Source organism: Pongo pygmaeus, chromosome 4 (assembly GCF_028885625.2).
Source record: "Pongo pygmaeus isolate AG05252 chromosome 4, NHGRI_mPonPyg2-v2.0_pri, whole genome shotgun sequence".
NCBI classification, from domain to species: Eukaryota; Metazoa; Chordata; class Mammalia; order Primates; family Hominidae; genus Pongo; species Pongo pygmaeus.
In genome coordinates, this window is record NC_072377.2 from 156,139,687 (window position 1) to 156,155,966 (window position 16,280).

General features: G+C 44.3%; 1 protein-coding gene across 4 annotated transcripts in view; it reads right to left on the reverse strand.

The window, feature by feature from the left end:
• Positions 1 to 6,028: 6,028 nt before the first annotated feature.
• The window catches only part of SLC36A2 (solute carrier family 36 member 2), a 30,977-nt gene continuing 20,725 nt past the window's right edge, over positions 6,029 to 16,280 (reverse strand). For 2 of the 4 annotated variants that reach the window (XM_054487471.2, XM_054487470.2), the window contains 3 exons: positions 14,550 to 14,716; positions 11,319 to 11,488; positions 6,029 to 6,541 (listed from right to left, as the gene is read on the reverse strand). In XM_054487471.2, coding sequence (XP_054343446.1) covers positions 6,270 to 6,541; positions 11,319 to 11,488; positions 14,550 to 14,716 — 609 coding nt within the window. In that variant the 3' untranslated portion in view covers positions 6,029 to 6,269. Of the gene's footprint in view, positions 6,542 to 8,244; positions 8,384 to 8,907; positions 9,000 to 11,318; positions 11,489 to 14,549; positions 14,717 to 16,280 lie in introns of those variants that run through there. The other 2 variants (XM_054487472.2, XM_054487473.2) reach the window with 2 other exon arrangements.

Sequence of the window (16,280 nt, forward strand, 5' to 3'; positions counted from 1 at the left end):
CTTTATTTCTTGTTCATGTTTGAAGTGTATTTTCACCAGATATACTATTGTAGGGTGAAAGTGTTTCCTTCAGCACTTTAAATATGTCATGCCACTCTCTCCTTGCCTATAAGGTTTCCACTGAAAAGTCTTGCTGCCAGACATATTGGAGCTCCATGGTGTTTTGTTTGTTTGTTTTTCTCTCTTGCTGCTTCTAGGATCCTTTATACTTGATCTTTGAGAGTTTGATTATTAAATGCCTTAAGGTAGTCTTGTTTAGGTTGAATCTGCGTGGTGTTCTATAAACTTCTTGTACTTGGATATTGATAACTTTCTCTAGGTTTAGGAAGTTCTCTATTATCCTTTTGAATAACATTTCTACCCGTATCTCTTTCTCTACTTCCTCTTTAAGATCAATAACTTAGATTTACCTTTTTGAGGCTATTTTCTAGATCCTGTAGGTGTGCTTCATTATTTTTTATCCTTTTTTTTGGTCTCCTCTGGCTGTGTATTTTGAAACAGCCTATCTTTAAGTTAACTAATTCTTTCTTCTGGTTGATTGATTCTATTATTAAAAGACTCTGATGCATTCTTCAGTATGGCAATAGAATTTTTCAGATCCAGAATTTCTGATTGATTCTTTTTTATGATTTCAATATCTGTGTTAAATTTATCTGATGAATTCCTTCTCTATGTTTTCTTGAATTTCTATGAATTTCCTCAAAACAACTATTTTCAATTCTCTGACTGAAAGTTCACGTATCTCTGTATCTCCAGGATTGGTCCCTGGTGCCTTATTTAGTTCATTTGGTGAGGTCATGTTTTCACGGATGGTGTTGATGCTGGTAAATGCTCTTCAGTTTCTGGGCATTGAAGAGTTAGGTATTTTTTGCAGTCTTCACTGTCCGGACTTGTTTGTATCCATCATTCTTTGGAAGGCTTTCCAGATATTTGAAAGGGCTTGGGTGTTGTGATCTAAGCTGTATCTGCTTCAGGGCACAACCCAAGCCCAGCAACACTGTGGTTGTTGCAGACTGACAGAGGTACCACCTTGATCATCTTGGACAAGATCTGGGAGAATTCTCTGGATTACCAGATAGAGACTCTTGTTCTCTTCCCTTACTTTCTCCCAAACAGAGTCTCTCTGTCTGTTCTGAGCCACATGAAGCTGGGGGTGGAGTGATACAAGCACCCTTGTGACCACCATCACTATGACTGCACTGGGTCCGACCTGAAGCCAGCATAGCACTGGGTCTTGCTGGAGGCCTCCTGTAACCACTCCCTGGCTACTGCCTGTGTTCGTTCAAGGCCCTGGGGCTCTTTAATCAGCAGGTGGCAAGCCATTCAGGTCTGTATTTTTCCCTTTAATGTGGAGAGTTCCCCCAGGCCGTATGCGGGTCCAGAGGTGCCATCTGTCTGATAGCCAGGGACTAGAATCAAAAACCTAAGAAGTCTACCTGGTGCTTTATTGTACTGTGGCTGAGCTGGCACCCGAACCACAAGACACAGTCCTTTTCACTCTTCCCTCCCCTTTCCAAAGGTAGGGGAGCCTCACCCTATGGCCACTGCCACCTCAGGCCCACAGGGAGTAATGCCAGACTACTGCCGATGTTCCCTTAAGTCCTGAGGGCTCTTCAGTCAGCTTTTGGTGCATGCTGCCTGGCCTGGGACTCAGCCTTCAAGGCAGTGGGCTACCCTCTGGCCCAGGACAGGTCCAGAAATGCCATCCAAGAGCCAAGTCCTGGAATTGGGGACCCCAAGAGCCTACTTGGTGCTCTACCCCTGTGGCTGAGCTGGTAACTAAAGTCAGCAGGTCTCAGAGTCTCACCCAAGGCCCTTGATGTAGTATCTGGGTATGACTGATGTTTATTCAGGGCACAAGGGCTCTTCAGTGAGCAGGTGATGAATGCTGCCAGGACTGGGTCCTTTCCTTCAAGGCAGTGGGTTCCCTTCTGGCCCAGGGTATGTCTAGAAATGCCCAAGAGCTAAGGCCTGGAAAGGCAGCGTCATGACTCTGACCCATGCCCTATTCTTCTGTGGCTGAGTTGGTATCTAAGATATAAGACAAAGTCCTCCCCACTATTCCCTCTCCTCACCTCAAGCAAAAGGAGGAGGTCTATTCTGGAGCCACAAGCTGTGCATCTTGGGGTTAGGAAAGGGATGATGCCAAGCACTCCCTTAGTCACCCCAACTGGTGTCTCAGTATGTCTCCTGCTCCCCCAGTCCACTGTCTCTGGGTCCAATTCAGTACTAGGAGTCTCCTAGGAGTTGTAGTCCTTGTGGCCTAGACTGCCTTTCAAGTTTATTTAAAGCCCCACAGCATTTAGCCCATGGTGGTGAGGCCTGTGGGAACTAGAGTTCTGACCTCTGGGATCCGTGATTCCCCTCTGGCTAGGGCTGGTTTAAATGCTCCCTCTGTGGGCGGGTGTCAACTGAGTTTGGTCTGGTTTTCCTGTCTGATATAACAAGGGCAGCACCTAGTCAATGCCTCACAATTACTGGGTTCTCCCTTCCCCAGAGCCCAGAGATACTCTGGGCACCATGGGCCCCTGCTGGGGGTGGGGGAGGGGTGGCACGGTTGATTCAAGGCTGTTTTTTCTTTTACCTCTTTAGTGCCTCTTTCAGCCATACGAAGTTAAAACCAGGTACTGTGAGTGCCCACGTTTTTTGGTTCTTATGAAGGTGCTTTTTTTTGTGTACATAATTGTTAAATTGCTGTCCTTGCAGCGGCGGTTGGGGGACAGGACAGATCAGTGGAGCTTTCTACCACCTTGCTCTACCTCCTCCCTATTTTACATTTTGATAACCACCATTCAGTGGCCTCCCTTGGGCCCTACAATGCAGTGAGGAGCTTTGATGCACAAATGTTTGCATCCTGGATCCATCCTTCACTACACGTTTGATCTTTAACAAGTTATTTAATGTCTCTGAGTCTGTTTCCTTATCTGAAAATGGAGACAATGACAGTGTAAACATCACAGGGTCATTGTAAGGATTAAATGAGATAATCTCATGTAAAATCCTTAGTAAGCACTCAATGAAGGAAAGGAGGAAGGATTTTCTATGTTCCTTGACTCACTAGCAATCTCCAGAAGTTAAATAAATAGTAAGTTAAATGGGGGGAAGGAAGTCATGTGTGTGTGCGTATGTGTGTATTAAAAAATCAGTTCCAAACCACTTAAGAAATTTTAATATCACCACCACTCAGACATAAAGCTAACATGTAGTAGTCTTTAGTGTTGCCAATAATTACTAACGAGTCTCCCTAGCTTAGTTTTGTTGGTTACATCAATGTTGCTAAATTTAGTTTTTCTTTCCAAGATTTAACTTTAGCCAGATTGGTTTGAGTAATAAAATTAACCCTATCATCTTACACAGTAGGGGCTTATCTTTAGAGAATGAGTGTAAACTTTTCTTAATAACAGAGAAGATAAATTTAAACTTCAAGGATGGGTGGGGTGATTGATATTGGAGCAGGGTGGGAGAAAAATGTTTCCAGAGAGGATGATCACATTGCCAACACTCAGAATGGATCATTGGAAGTCCTTTGGGTTTGCTGATGAAACAGAGAGTTCAGGGTGGAAATGACAACCCATCCTCTGGCAAAGTGGACTGTGGACCCCTGCACAGGCTGTGGGTGTCCTATTGCCCAACAGGGACTCTGTAGGCTATGGGATCTGGGTGTGGACCACCAGCCTTTCCTCCATCTGAGTGGACTTGTGCTCGTGAAATATCTTCTGGAAGTCCAGCAGATAGAAAGTAACATACAGAAAGAGCAGACCAGGACGTGAGAATTGGGGGGCACAGGGAAGACGACGGATGAAAATAAGCAGGACAGGGCTTTTTCAAATGTTCTCTTAACACCGAGGCTGAAACAGGCATAGATCATTCCCGTAAACCACGGAGAGTTTGATGAGAAACTCTCCTCTCCCCACCTTTTGGGACTATAGATCTTCAACATCTATTTAGTTATCTAGGTGCATTTTCTCAATTTTAGTAATTCTGAGGGGAGGGGAGAGAGCAGTCACCACCAGAAAGATGGAGGTGATGTCTCAGGTTGGCTTGCCTCTGGCTACCAGCCAAGATCAGACACAAGCATAGGTGCTGTAATGTCCAGGCAGCAGGACAGAACGGAAGGAGGTTCAGGCTCAGTCGTAGAAGATTCAGGTTCTACTCAAAGCCCAGCTCAAATGATATCACCTGTGGAAAATCTTCTTTGGTGCTCTAGAGCAGGTAGTGTCCTTTGCCCTTAGATGGACATTTGATGGTATTTACTTAGTTGATTACCTGTTACTCTTCCCCAATGGACAGTAGACTGGCTGCTTGAGAGCAGGGATTCTTTTCTCATTAATCAGTGTATCCTCTTTAGAATGATTTATCAGTTATCTTTTGCTGCATAAAACTTCCCACCTTTATGTATTAAAATTACAAACATCTTTATTATTTATCACAGTTCTGTGGATTATCTGTACAATTCTTATGGTCTATGTCAGCCTGACTGGGGTTGGATATCGTCTAGGATGGCTTTACTCATGTGTCTGGAAGTTGGCAGGCTGGTTGATCTGCAGACAGGGCTCAACTGGGATGATTCATTTATGTTCCACATGGTCTCTGATCCTCCGGTAGGCTAGCCCAGGATGCTTTACTTGGTGGTCTCAACTCCATAGAGCAGCAAGTGATGCAAGTCCTGATGCATAGGTTATTACCAAACCTCTGACTGCATCACATTTACTAATGTCCCATTGGCCAAAGCAAGTTACAAGGCCAAGATCAAATTTAAAGGGGAGAGGCCGGGCATGGTGGCTCACACTTGTAATCTCAGCACTTTGGGAGGCCGAGGCAGGCGGATCACCTGAGGTCAGAAGTTTGAGACCAGCCTGGCCAACATGGTAAAACCCCATCTGTACGAAAAATACAAAAATTAGCCGGTCATAGTGGCAGGCACCTGTAATCCTAGCTACTTGGGAGGCTGAGGCAGAAGAATTGCTTGAACCCAGGAGGTGGAGGTTGCAGTGAGCCGAGATCGTGCCATTGCAGTCCAGCCTGGGCAACATAGTGAGACTTCATCTCAAAAAAACAAACAAAAACAAAACAAAACAAAAAAACCCATAAACAAACCAAAAAACCCACAAACAAACAAACAAAAAAATTTAAGGGATACAGATACAGACTTCATCTTTTCATAGGAGCAGGTGCGAAGTCACATTATCAAGAGGAATTTATGGTCATTTTTGCAATATTCTACAAAATCTTGTTTGGCACACAGTAGGTAATCAAGAATGCATGTTGCAAGAATTAAGAGATAAAGTCTATTCAAATAATATTCATGTTCACTCCTCATCCCTCCCCATTGGCACATCTACTTCCATGCCTCCTATTCATTTTTGGGATCTTTGAGTTGGGAGAAAATGTTATCTAATGGTTTGAAATGTTTGTTGCCCCTCATTTAATATGCATGGTGGCTCCTTTCTATCTGAGAGTTTCACACTGGTCATCTTGGCCCTACCCATCTCAACACTGGAGCTGTGCACAACTTTCTGGCTTGTGGATTATGTACCCACCCTTAACGTTTGCTTTTTGAACAGACCCAGAAGTGGGAAAACCGGTTGTCTGCCAAAACGTGGACAGTCTTAGCTGGCTGCACCTCCTTCGGCCAGTTGCTGCCACTTGGGGCCCTCTGGTGGCTTCTTGCATAGCTCCACGCTAGGTATGAAATTCACTGTGGGAATCATCATAAGCTTGGATAGAGTCCAGAGCCTTCCAAGGGAAAGCTCACAATGTAGTGGAATGCCACGGGTATGAAAAGAAGAAGTAATAAACAAAACAAAATTTAAAAAATTACCATTTAGAGCTTGTAGCTTTCTTGTTTCACCATGACTTGGCCCAGAGAAAAGGCAAAGCAGTGACATAAAGATAATGCATATAAAAGAGATCCGGCCAGGCGAGGTGGCTCACGCCTGTAATCCCAGCATTTTGGGAGGCCGAGGCAGGTGGATCACCTGAGGTCGGGAGTTCAAGACCAGCCTGACCAACATGGAGAAACCCCGTCTCTACTAAAAATACAAAATTAGCCAGGCGTGCTGGCCCATGCCGGTAATCCCAGCTACTCAGGAGGCTGAGGCAGGAGAATTGCTTGAACCCAGGAGGTGGAAGTTGTGGTGAGCCGAGATCGTGTCATTGCACTCCAGCCTGGGCAACAAGACAGAAACTCCGTCTCAAAAAAAGAAAAAAAAAAAAAAGATCCATATCATTAAAAGTCGGGTGCTGGTGGGCAAGGAGCAGTGCCAGGCTCACCGAACAAAAGTGGTGGAGTTGGAAAAGGGGTGAGAGTCTCCTGACTTGAGCAGCTCATCCAGGGCCTGGTAGGTCCCCACCACAAAGCCCACGAAGCCCAGGATGCTGATCAGGGCGTCCTTGAAGATGGTGAGGGGGCTCATGCCCTCTGAGTAGAAGGTGGTGACCTCCAGGAGCGGTGGGATGATGAGGGCCAGGGCAGTGCCACTCACGGAGCCCACCAGGGAGATGACCAGGTCCAGGCGGGGGATGAGGATGGCCAGGAGGCCTGCAGGGAGAAGATAGGGGAGAGATGGAGCATTCCAGGCTTAGCCAAGCTTTGAAAGTTGGTTCTTAAAGTCCTCTTCTTGGCCAGGCACAGTGGCTCACACCTGTAATCCCAGCACTTTGAGAGGCCAAGATGGGTGGATCACTGAAGGTTGGGAGTTCAAGACCAGCCTGTCCAACGTAGTGAAATCCCATCTCTACTAAAAATACAAAAATTAGCCGGGTGTGATAGTGGGCGCCTATCTAGGCTACTCGGGAGGCTGAGGCAGGAGAATCACTTGAACCGGGGAGGTGGAGGTTGCAGTGAGCCAAGATTGCGCCACTGCACTCCGGGCTGGGTGACAAAGTGAGGTCCTGTCTCAAAAAAAAAAAAAAAAAAAAACAGAAAAAAAAAATCCTCTTCTTAAAAAATGAACTAGTTGTTTCTCAGAAATTCAGTTACAGAAAGAAAAGTTGAAAGTCCTCCAATATCCCTAATCATATTCCCTAGAAGTTACACATTAAAAATTCAGCCAAGCATAGTGGCACATTCCTATAGCCCCAGCTATTCGGGAGGCTAAGGCAGGAGGATCTGAGAGTTCAAGGATAGCCTGGGTAACATAGTGAGACCCAATCTCAAAACAACAACAATAACAAAATTTGGTGAGTCTGTGTCTAATTGTATTCATTCATATTGTTGGGAGGAAATGTATTCATTCAAAAACTTTCCCCTACCAACTTAGGGTCAGTGGTTGGGGGCCTGTGAATTTAACTGACAATAGGTAAGATTAACAAGAGAAAAGACAAAGTGTATGTATAAGCTCCAGAGCCTTGAGATGAATTGGCTTCCAGACCAGCCAAAGATACCCCCTTAATAAGGGGAAAAGGAGGGAGGAGAAAGGGCTTTTATGGAATAACAAATGGAAGATATGACAGTTTCAGATAAAATTTGTTAAACAGTTAGTAATTCCCATGATAATGCTAAGTCTCTTTTCTGGCTCTAAACTTCCCAGAGAAGGGATTTATGGCAGCTGTATTTTTCAGGAGGTCCTGCTTACATCAGCAAAAGAAGATTAAAGTTTCTTTCTGCAGCTTCTTTTTGTTCAGAAGTTTTTAGCTTAAAATAATCTTTATGCTACTGAGGTGCATTTTGGATCTTTACATAGCCAACAAAACTTAAGCTCTTACTTAACAAATAACACTAAATAACAGTGCTGGGAACCATTCAAGCTGTTTGGAATATATCAATGTACAAACTGCCAATGTTTGTACTATCAAAATTTGTATCAATGTACAAATTTTTTAGAAGTCTTCTCTTTTTTTAAATGCCTAGCATTTTAATAAATAAAAAATAATATAAATAAATAAAATAAATAAATTATTTTTTAAAATGCCTAGCATTTTAATAAATAATTAACATGAGTATAAGAACCTCTTACTTGCAAACAATTAGAATATGAAATCATTTATAGTATAAAGAGATCTTCAGTTGGAAGAAAATCCACAAGGTGTCTTTAAAGAAGTGTCTTCTCCAGGTTTTATACACATGTCAGAAAACACCTAACAAAGAAACACAAAAAGCTAAAAATTTTCAAATTATATTTTTTTAGCAGGATGGTTTACAGACCTAGGCTTTTACATTTTTTATTATATTTGATGAAAAATGTTCCTGGTCACCAATAAATCCCAGGAGCCTTGAGCAGGCCTCCTTTGGAGGAGTGTGGTAGAACAGAACAGGTCTGGAAGGCAGGAGTCTGGTTCATTCTTGTATGGCCTTGCCCAAGTCCCACCCCTTCCTCAGCTTGTTTCCTCAGCTGCAAAATGGAGATGAAGGCTACTATCCTTTTAGGTATTGTGATTCATTCTGCATAGGACATAAAAGTCTTCAATGAGATTTTTCATGTAAAGCATTCAGAAAAGTTATCTTTGCTATTACTCCAAGTTATTTACTCATACATGCTAATTGACAATGCATGAAGAAGTGTAGTGTAGGCTTAAGGGATTGTTGTCTTTATACTGTGGGGCAAATTCCTTGATCTGTCTGGAATATCTAAGATACTGGATGGTTCCTGCCTTCAAGGTCAAATTGAGAATGAATCACTTCAAAAGAAGAAAATCAGTGTCGAATAAATGCTGTGGGCTGGCCTAGAAAAGTGAAAATCAAGAGCCACCTCAGCCAGTCTCAGGGGATCCAGCAGCTGCTGCAGGCCAGGATGCAGCCACTGAGAAGGTGTCCAAGTGTAAGCAAAAACATAGAGGCTGAAGCAGGCCAAGGAAGCAGCTGAGGCTGAAACTGAACAGCACTGCCTGCAGAGGGAGAAAGAGTTCAAGACCAAGGAAGCTGCAACCCTGGAATCTCACAGCAGCCATGGCACTGAAGTGGCGCAGGAGGATCAGAAGAAGAGGACCAGCCTCCAGAACTACTTCCAGCAGAATGGGGGTGAAGGCTTGGCTAGCCTCTTGGCTTTTGTCTGTGACTCCTGGACAGAAATCCATGAAAACTGCTGCATAAATGAAGAGGAGTGGGAGAAAGAAGCCCCTGTACCACGGATTGGCATTTTAGATGCCCTCGAGGAATATGAAGCTCGAGTTATATTCTTATGAAAAGGCATTAAATGATTTCTGTGTATTATATAGCAGGTCCCTTCACTTCTCAGAGAATATAAAATCTAGCTTCTTTGTACAGACTTAGAACTTATTTATAGATTTTCTTTTTACATCATATTTCGTAGAAATTTAATGGGTATATGTCATGTTTTCCCATGCCTTTTAGCTGAAGTAACATATGTATCAATGTATCAATGTTGACTTTTTCTTTCTTTTATGTAGTAAAAAAAAGTTCTTTGAAGAAAGAAAGAGATTAATATATTTTTTTTCCTGTAGTGCTTTCTTGAATGTCAAGATTCTAACTATGAAAAAGTAGTAAATAGTTATTTGTAATCTGTGTGAAGCAGCAGCCACCCTTAAATTAGTCCATTCCTGCTAATGGTTAGAATGAATACAAGTATAACTGTTTGGGCTGCTTTTAGTTTCTCTTAATCAAAATTACTAGATGGTAGAATTCAAGAACTTGTTACATGTTATTACTCGGTGTACTGATAATTATCTAAAAGTAACACTATGTTATGCAAAAAAAAAAAAAAAAAGAATTTCTTAAATGTCCATGGACAGATGAATGGATACAGAAAATGTGGTTTGTACATACAGTGGAATACAATTTGGCCTTAAAAAGAAGACACTTTTGCATTTACAATCAAAAGGCATCTTAGGGACAACAGGGCCACCTGTACTCTATACAGGAATCTCTAGCCATCTCCTTCGGTGTCTGGTGGAATACTTGCAGAAAGGGGTACTCTGGGTCATGGGGGCTGCTGTGAGCCAGGGAGTGGGAATGACCTCAGCCAATAGGCAAGCACAGGACCGTCCAGGGGCCAAGGAGCACCAGCTGATTGTTGCCGATGGGGAATGTGATCCCAGGCTTGCCCAATCATTTTATAGTAGCCCCACCAAAAAATTTTAAAAATCTACATTTGTATGGAAGATTGCCCACATTTTAAATGTTGGCCCACTTTATACAACATTGTGAGGTTCAAGCAACACCTGTTGCCAAATTAGAGTCCTATTTTTCAATGTCTGCCTTGGAGGTGAAGGGCACTGGCTCTAGACTTACATGACTTGAATTCAAATCCTACCTCTGACACTTTCTGGCCAACTATTAATCACTCACTGCCTCAGTTTTCTCTTTCATAAAGTAGAGTTTATCATAGTTCTACCTCATGAGAATTGTTGTGAGGACTGAATAAAATATTATGAAATCTAGACTAGAAAGAGCTGAACACAGTGCCTGGCACACAGTAAGTGTTCAATACATGTCAGTTCTTATGATTTATTTATTTATTAATTAATATATTTATTTGAGACAGGGTCTGACTCTGTTGCCCAGGCTGGAGTGCAGTAGTTCAATCTCAGCTCACTGCAGCCTCGGCCTCCTGGGCTCAAGCAATCTTCCCACCCTAGCCTCTCAAGTAGCTGGGACTACAGACATGGTGCACCCATGCCTGGCTATTTTCTTTCTTTCTTTCTTTTTTTTTTTTTTTTTTTATAGAGATGGGGTTTCACCATGTTATCCAGGCTGGTCTCAAAACTCCTGAACTCAAGCAATCTTCCTGCCTTGGCCTCTCAAAGTGCTGGGATCACAGGCATGTGCCAGAGTGCCCAGCAAGTTCTTACAATTATTGTTTGATAAGCTGTGTCAGTCCCTTAGGCTGAACACCAACAAATCTGTTTAATTAGGTACATGTAAGAATGGGGTTATCCCTGAGGCTTAGATGAGTGAATACTTGTAAAGCTTTAGAATGGTCCCTGGAATACAGTAAGTGCTCAGTAAATGCTGATTGTCATGATTGCCCTCTACTATCTGGCTGATTCTTTTTTTTTTTTTTTTTTTCTCGAGATGAATCTTGCTCTGTGGCCCAGGCTGGAGTGCAGTGGCACGATCTTGGCTCACTGCAACCTCTGCCCTACATGTTCAAGTGATTCTCTTGCCTTGGTCTCTTGAGTAGCTGGGATTACAGGCACGTGCCACCATGCCTGGTTAATTGTTGTATTTTTAGTAGAGATAGGGTTTCACCATTTTGGCCAGGCTTGTCTGGAACTCCTGACCTCAGGTGATCCACCCGCCTCGGCCTCCCAAAGTGCCAGGATTACAGGTGTAAGCCAATGCATCCGGCCCATCTGGCTGATTCTTGATGGCCCTCAGAAAAGATCAGCAGAAACACTGCACTCTCCTTTCTACTCACATGTCAGGCAGACCATGATGAGGCGAATGGACAGATCCAGAGGCAGTGCCCAGCGTGTTGACACCCGGGAGATGGCAAAGGGGATGATGATTTCTGCAGGGACGTAGAACTGCAGGGCATAGGTGCACAGGATGCCGGCAATGTAGAGAAGCTTGACAGACTGGTACAGCCTGCAAGACAAACCACAGAGCTGCTCTCCACGGCCACTGTGTTCTGACACTGGCCTCCTTGGAACATTAACCTCTGACCTTGGGACAATGACTTGGGCTTGTGTTTCCCTTTCTGAAAATGACTGAGAGGGACCTTCTAAGAATCAAGAGGGAGTCACAGCAGAGCATGCAGTGAAAATAGTGGGGTTCTGGATTCAGTGGAAACAATGTAAAGGGTCATTTCTAAATGAAATAAAAACCATCTTGAGCTTGAGTATGTATTGCACCTTCGCAAATCGCTACCATGTGGTGCTCAATCTTTCGTTTTAGAAAAGAGAGGCTCAGGCCAGATACTTTTCCCAGGGAGACACAGATGATAAGTGGCTAAGACCAAAAGCCCTGGATCTAAAACACTGTAGTCCTTTGTGATCAGTCCTTAGGAATTATCTGGATTCCCCAAAGCTCTAGGCACATAACTGTTGCCTCTAGTTGAGAGAACTGCAGAATCCCAAATCCTTGGAGGAAGAGATAGTTTATAAATAGGGCTGTGTGGAAGTTAGGGGGAGTCAGGGTGGAATATAAGGAGAAACAGGGGTACTTGCCAGCCTCAAGCTAGGGGCAGAGAGTGTGTGAGGCTTCAGGGGGTACTGAGTTCTATCTAAGTTTTTTTCTATTTGATCTATTGAGATGTGACTATTTTCCTTCAGTCCACTAATGTGGTAGATGCATTTCCATGTTTAATAAATGTGTGTGTGACGCTGGGCACAGTGGCTCACGCCTGTAATCCCAGCACTTTGGGAGGCTGAGGGGGGTGGATCACCTGATGTCAGGAGTTCGAGACCAGTCTGGCCAACATAGTGAAACCCTACCACTACCAAAAATACAAAAATTGCCCAGGTGTGGTAGTGCACACCTGTAATCCCAGCTACTCAGGAGGCTGAGGCAGGAGAATTGCTTGAACCCGGGAGGTAGAGGTTGCAGTGAGCTGAGATCATGCCACTGCACTCTAGCCTGAGCGACAGAATGAGACCCTGTCTCAAAAATAAATAGATAAATAAATAAATAAATGTGTGTGTGTGTGTGTGTGTGTGTGTGTGTGTGTGTGTGTGTGTGTGTGTTTAGCCCATTCCTTAAAAAGGCTAACTTCCACATTTCTGTGTTTCTTGCTCACACTAGTCTTGCTGCCTCGGCACCCTCTTTACTCCATTTCCATCTGTTCAAACCCCTCCAAGTTTTTGAAATTCCCCTCTTCTGAGCAGGTACCACAGCCAGATGCTTGTAGACACAGCCCAACTTAATCCTCATGACAACTCTACTTTATAAATGAGGCAACTGAGTTTCAGAGAGGTGAAGTAAATCATCCACCACCACAAGCTAGTAAGGCGGTGCAACTGGGACTTGGACTCAGGTGTACCAGAATGGTCCATGTTTGGATTGAGTTGACCTGCCAGACAATGAGTTTCCCTGTTGTCTCCTTCCGATGTGCTTTCTTTCCTTGAAAATCCCCAAGGCCTGTTTGCTACTCTGGAGAGCTTCTTTTTCTATGTTATAGTTTGTGTACCTGCACTATCTGTTCCTCCCCCATTCCCACAAAATCAGGAGCAGGTGAAGATAGTGAACCTCCAAGGTCATAGTCTACTTACACCAGTGCCGCTTGGCATCTGCTTATAATTGGCATGCAGTAAATGCTTGATGAGTGGTATTATCATCTTGGGAAAGAGGCCCCATTTAGGCAAATTAGGGCTGCAAGTGACTGTGACTGTCCGCTTGAGAAGACCGAAATGTCCTGTAATTAATGACATGACCTGGTGTGGGAGAAAATGCTGCACAATGGGATGTAGGTTCATGTGTCTGTTCAATATGGCACTGTTGATGTCTATAGGGCTGCAAACTATTGCATGAATTGGGTATGTTAGAACATAAGACTTTTACAGATTCCACAGGTCTTCCCAAATTGTTTGTTTGTTTGTTTGTTTTTTTGAGACAGAGTCTCTGTCACCCAGGCTGGAGTGCTGTGGTGCTATCTTGGCTCACTGCAACCTCCACCTCCCAGGTTCAAGTGATTCTCCTGCCTCAGCCTCCTGAGTAGCTGAGACTATAGGTGTGTGCCACCATGCCTGGCTTATTTATTTATTTATTTATTTTTTTGAGATGGAGTTTCTCTCTTGTTGCCCAGGCTGGAGTTCAATGGCACCATCTTGGCTCACTGCAACCTCTGCCTCCCAGGTTTAAGCTATTCTCCTGTCTCAGCCTCCCAAGTAGCTGGGATTACAGGTGCCCACCACCACGCCTGGCTAATTTTGTATTATTAGTAGAGACGAGGTTTTGCCATGTTGCCAGGCTGGTCTTGAACTCTTGACCTCAGGTGATCCACCCACCCTGGCCTCCCAAAGTGCTGGGATTACAGGCATGAGCCACCATGCCTGGCCTGTTTGTTTGTTTTTAAGAGATAGGGTCTCTCTCTGTCACTCAGGCTGGAGTGGAGTGCAGTGGTGCGATGACAGCCTTCTGTAACCTCAAACTCCTGGGCTCAAGTGATCTTCCTACCTCAGCATCCCAAGTAGCTGGGACTACAGGTATGAGACATCATACTCAGCTAAGCTATGGAAATTTTTTTGTAGAAGTGGGGTCTTACCATGTTGCCCAGGTTGGCTCAATTGGTTTTTGTTTTCCACTTTTTTATCTGGTTACTCTGACTTGGGGAATGTGAACCATTGGCTGTGGCAAACAAGACTATGGGAAGTGTGGCCATTCCCCAACTCCTCTCTCTGTCTCTTGCCGTCTCCCAGTGCCCTTCCCTTCTCTCCTTAGGAGACCAAGGGCTCTCACTTGTGTCCTCTCTTCTTAAGTCATGTCCTCCTTCACACTAAGATGTCAAGGCTTAACTCAATTTGGGAGGCTGTTGTTGAAGGAGGAACTCCCAGGACAGAGAATCTGGAGACCGTGGTTCCAATGATAACTCTGCTTCTTCTGTGGGAGGCTCTCTAGACCTCGGTTTCCCAGCTGTGGAAGGGAGGAGGAAGTGACCTACATGTTTCCACCCATTCCTGAGTCCCCACCACCTGACAGCCCATGAAGATACCAGCAGTTAGGCAGGTTAAGGCTTATGCTGGCCTTGATGTCGTCTCCGAACCGCAGGTAGCCCAGAGCCGCCATGCCGATGTACAGGGAAGTGACGATGGACATTCCCAAAGACAGGATGGCTGGGAAGTGGCGGGCATTCTTCATCTTGTTTTCCAGAGGCAGAACCTACAGAAACATCACAATGTAAGAAGGAGAAAGAAGGAGAAAGAGTAACATGAACATAAAGAAAAATGGCATTCCACTTCTGGATGTCTACCCCAAAGAACTGAAAGCAGGGCTTCAAAGAGATATTTGGACACTTATGTTCACAGTAGTGTTATTCACATAGCCAAAAGGTGGAAGCAACCCAAGGGTCTAGCAACAGAAAATGGATACACAAAATGTGGGTGTATCCATGCAATGGAATGTTATTTAGCCCTTAAAAAGAAGGAAGTTTTGTCTCATGCTAACCCACGGATGGATCTTGAGGACATTATGCTGAGTGAAATAAGCCAGTCACAAAAAGACAAGGACTGCCTGATTCTACTTATATGAGGTACCTGCAGTAAGTAGGTCCAAAGAGGCAGAATGCTAGTTGGGAAGGACTGGCATGAGGAGAGTATGGGGAGTTATTGTTTAATGGGTACAGAGTTTCAGTTTTGCAAGCTGAAGAGTTCTGCAGATGAAAGACAGTGATGGTTGTGCAATAATCTGAATTTACTTAATATATATGTATACTTGAAAATGGTTAAGATGAGTAAATTTTATGTTAGGTGTGTTTCAATTAAAGAAAAAAAGGAAATAAAAGAGGAGGAAAAAAGGTAGGAAGATGAGGGTAAGGAGGAGGAAGGAGATAAAAAGAAAGGCCTGGAGTCACCTGATGAGCCCTGGACCCTTAAGAGCTGGAAGGGCCACTGAGGTTTTACCCAGACCAAAGATCTCAACACTCTGGGGCAGCTAGATCTGGCCAGCAGATGTGTTTTGTTTTGACAGCACAGTCTTTCGACAATTGAATATGAATGCCTTTAGGCACAACATTCTTTTCCCATTCACCAGGCCCACCTCCCCTCACCCCCACCTACCAGTGAATTATACCTGCTTTCCAAAGGCATTTGCATTTGAAACTCCTAATTCCAGTGCAGACTCCCCCCACCAACCCCATCACTGTACAGTGGGGAGGCTGAGACTCCAGGAACACAGGGCGCTGGTGGCAGCTGGGACCAGAGAGCGCTTCCTGGTTCCGCCAGCAGTGCATTTCCCCACACCCCATGTTCTCACTCTTCTGTTCTCAGAATCCTTCTTCCCCTAAATGCATACCTGGTTCTAAGAGAATCCAAGTTGAGGCCAGTCTGCCTCTTGGCGGTTGGACATTTGAAGGTTTCTTCTGTCTTTGAAACCAATCTTCCTCTCTCTCATCCCATAATTTCCTCCTCAGGCTCTTATTGTCCCAGAGACCACCCCCACCTTCTCCTACTCCTTGTTCAGGCTGAGTGCTAAGCATTCTCTTCATGCACTATTTAGCTGATCTGTTTTCTTATCTGAAAATGGGCTCAAATGAATTTTGCTTTTTTTTTTTTCTTTTTTGGAGAGTGTCACTCTGTTACCCAGGTTGGAGTGCAGTAGTACAATCACAGTTCACTGCAACCTCTGCCTCCCGAGCTCAAGAGATCCCTCCCATCTCAGCCTCCTGAGGAGCTGGGACTATAGGCATGTGCTGCCATGCCCGGCTGATTTTTCTATTTTTTTGTAG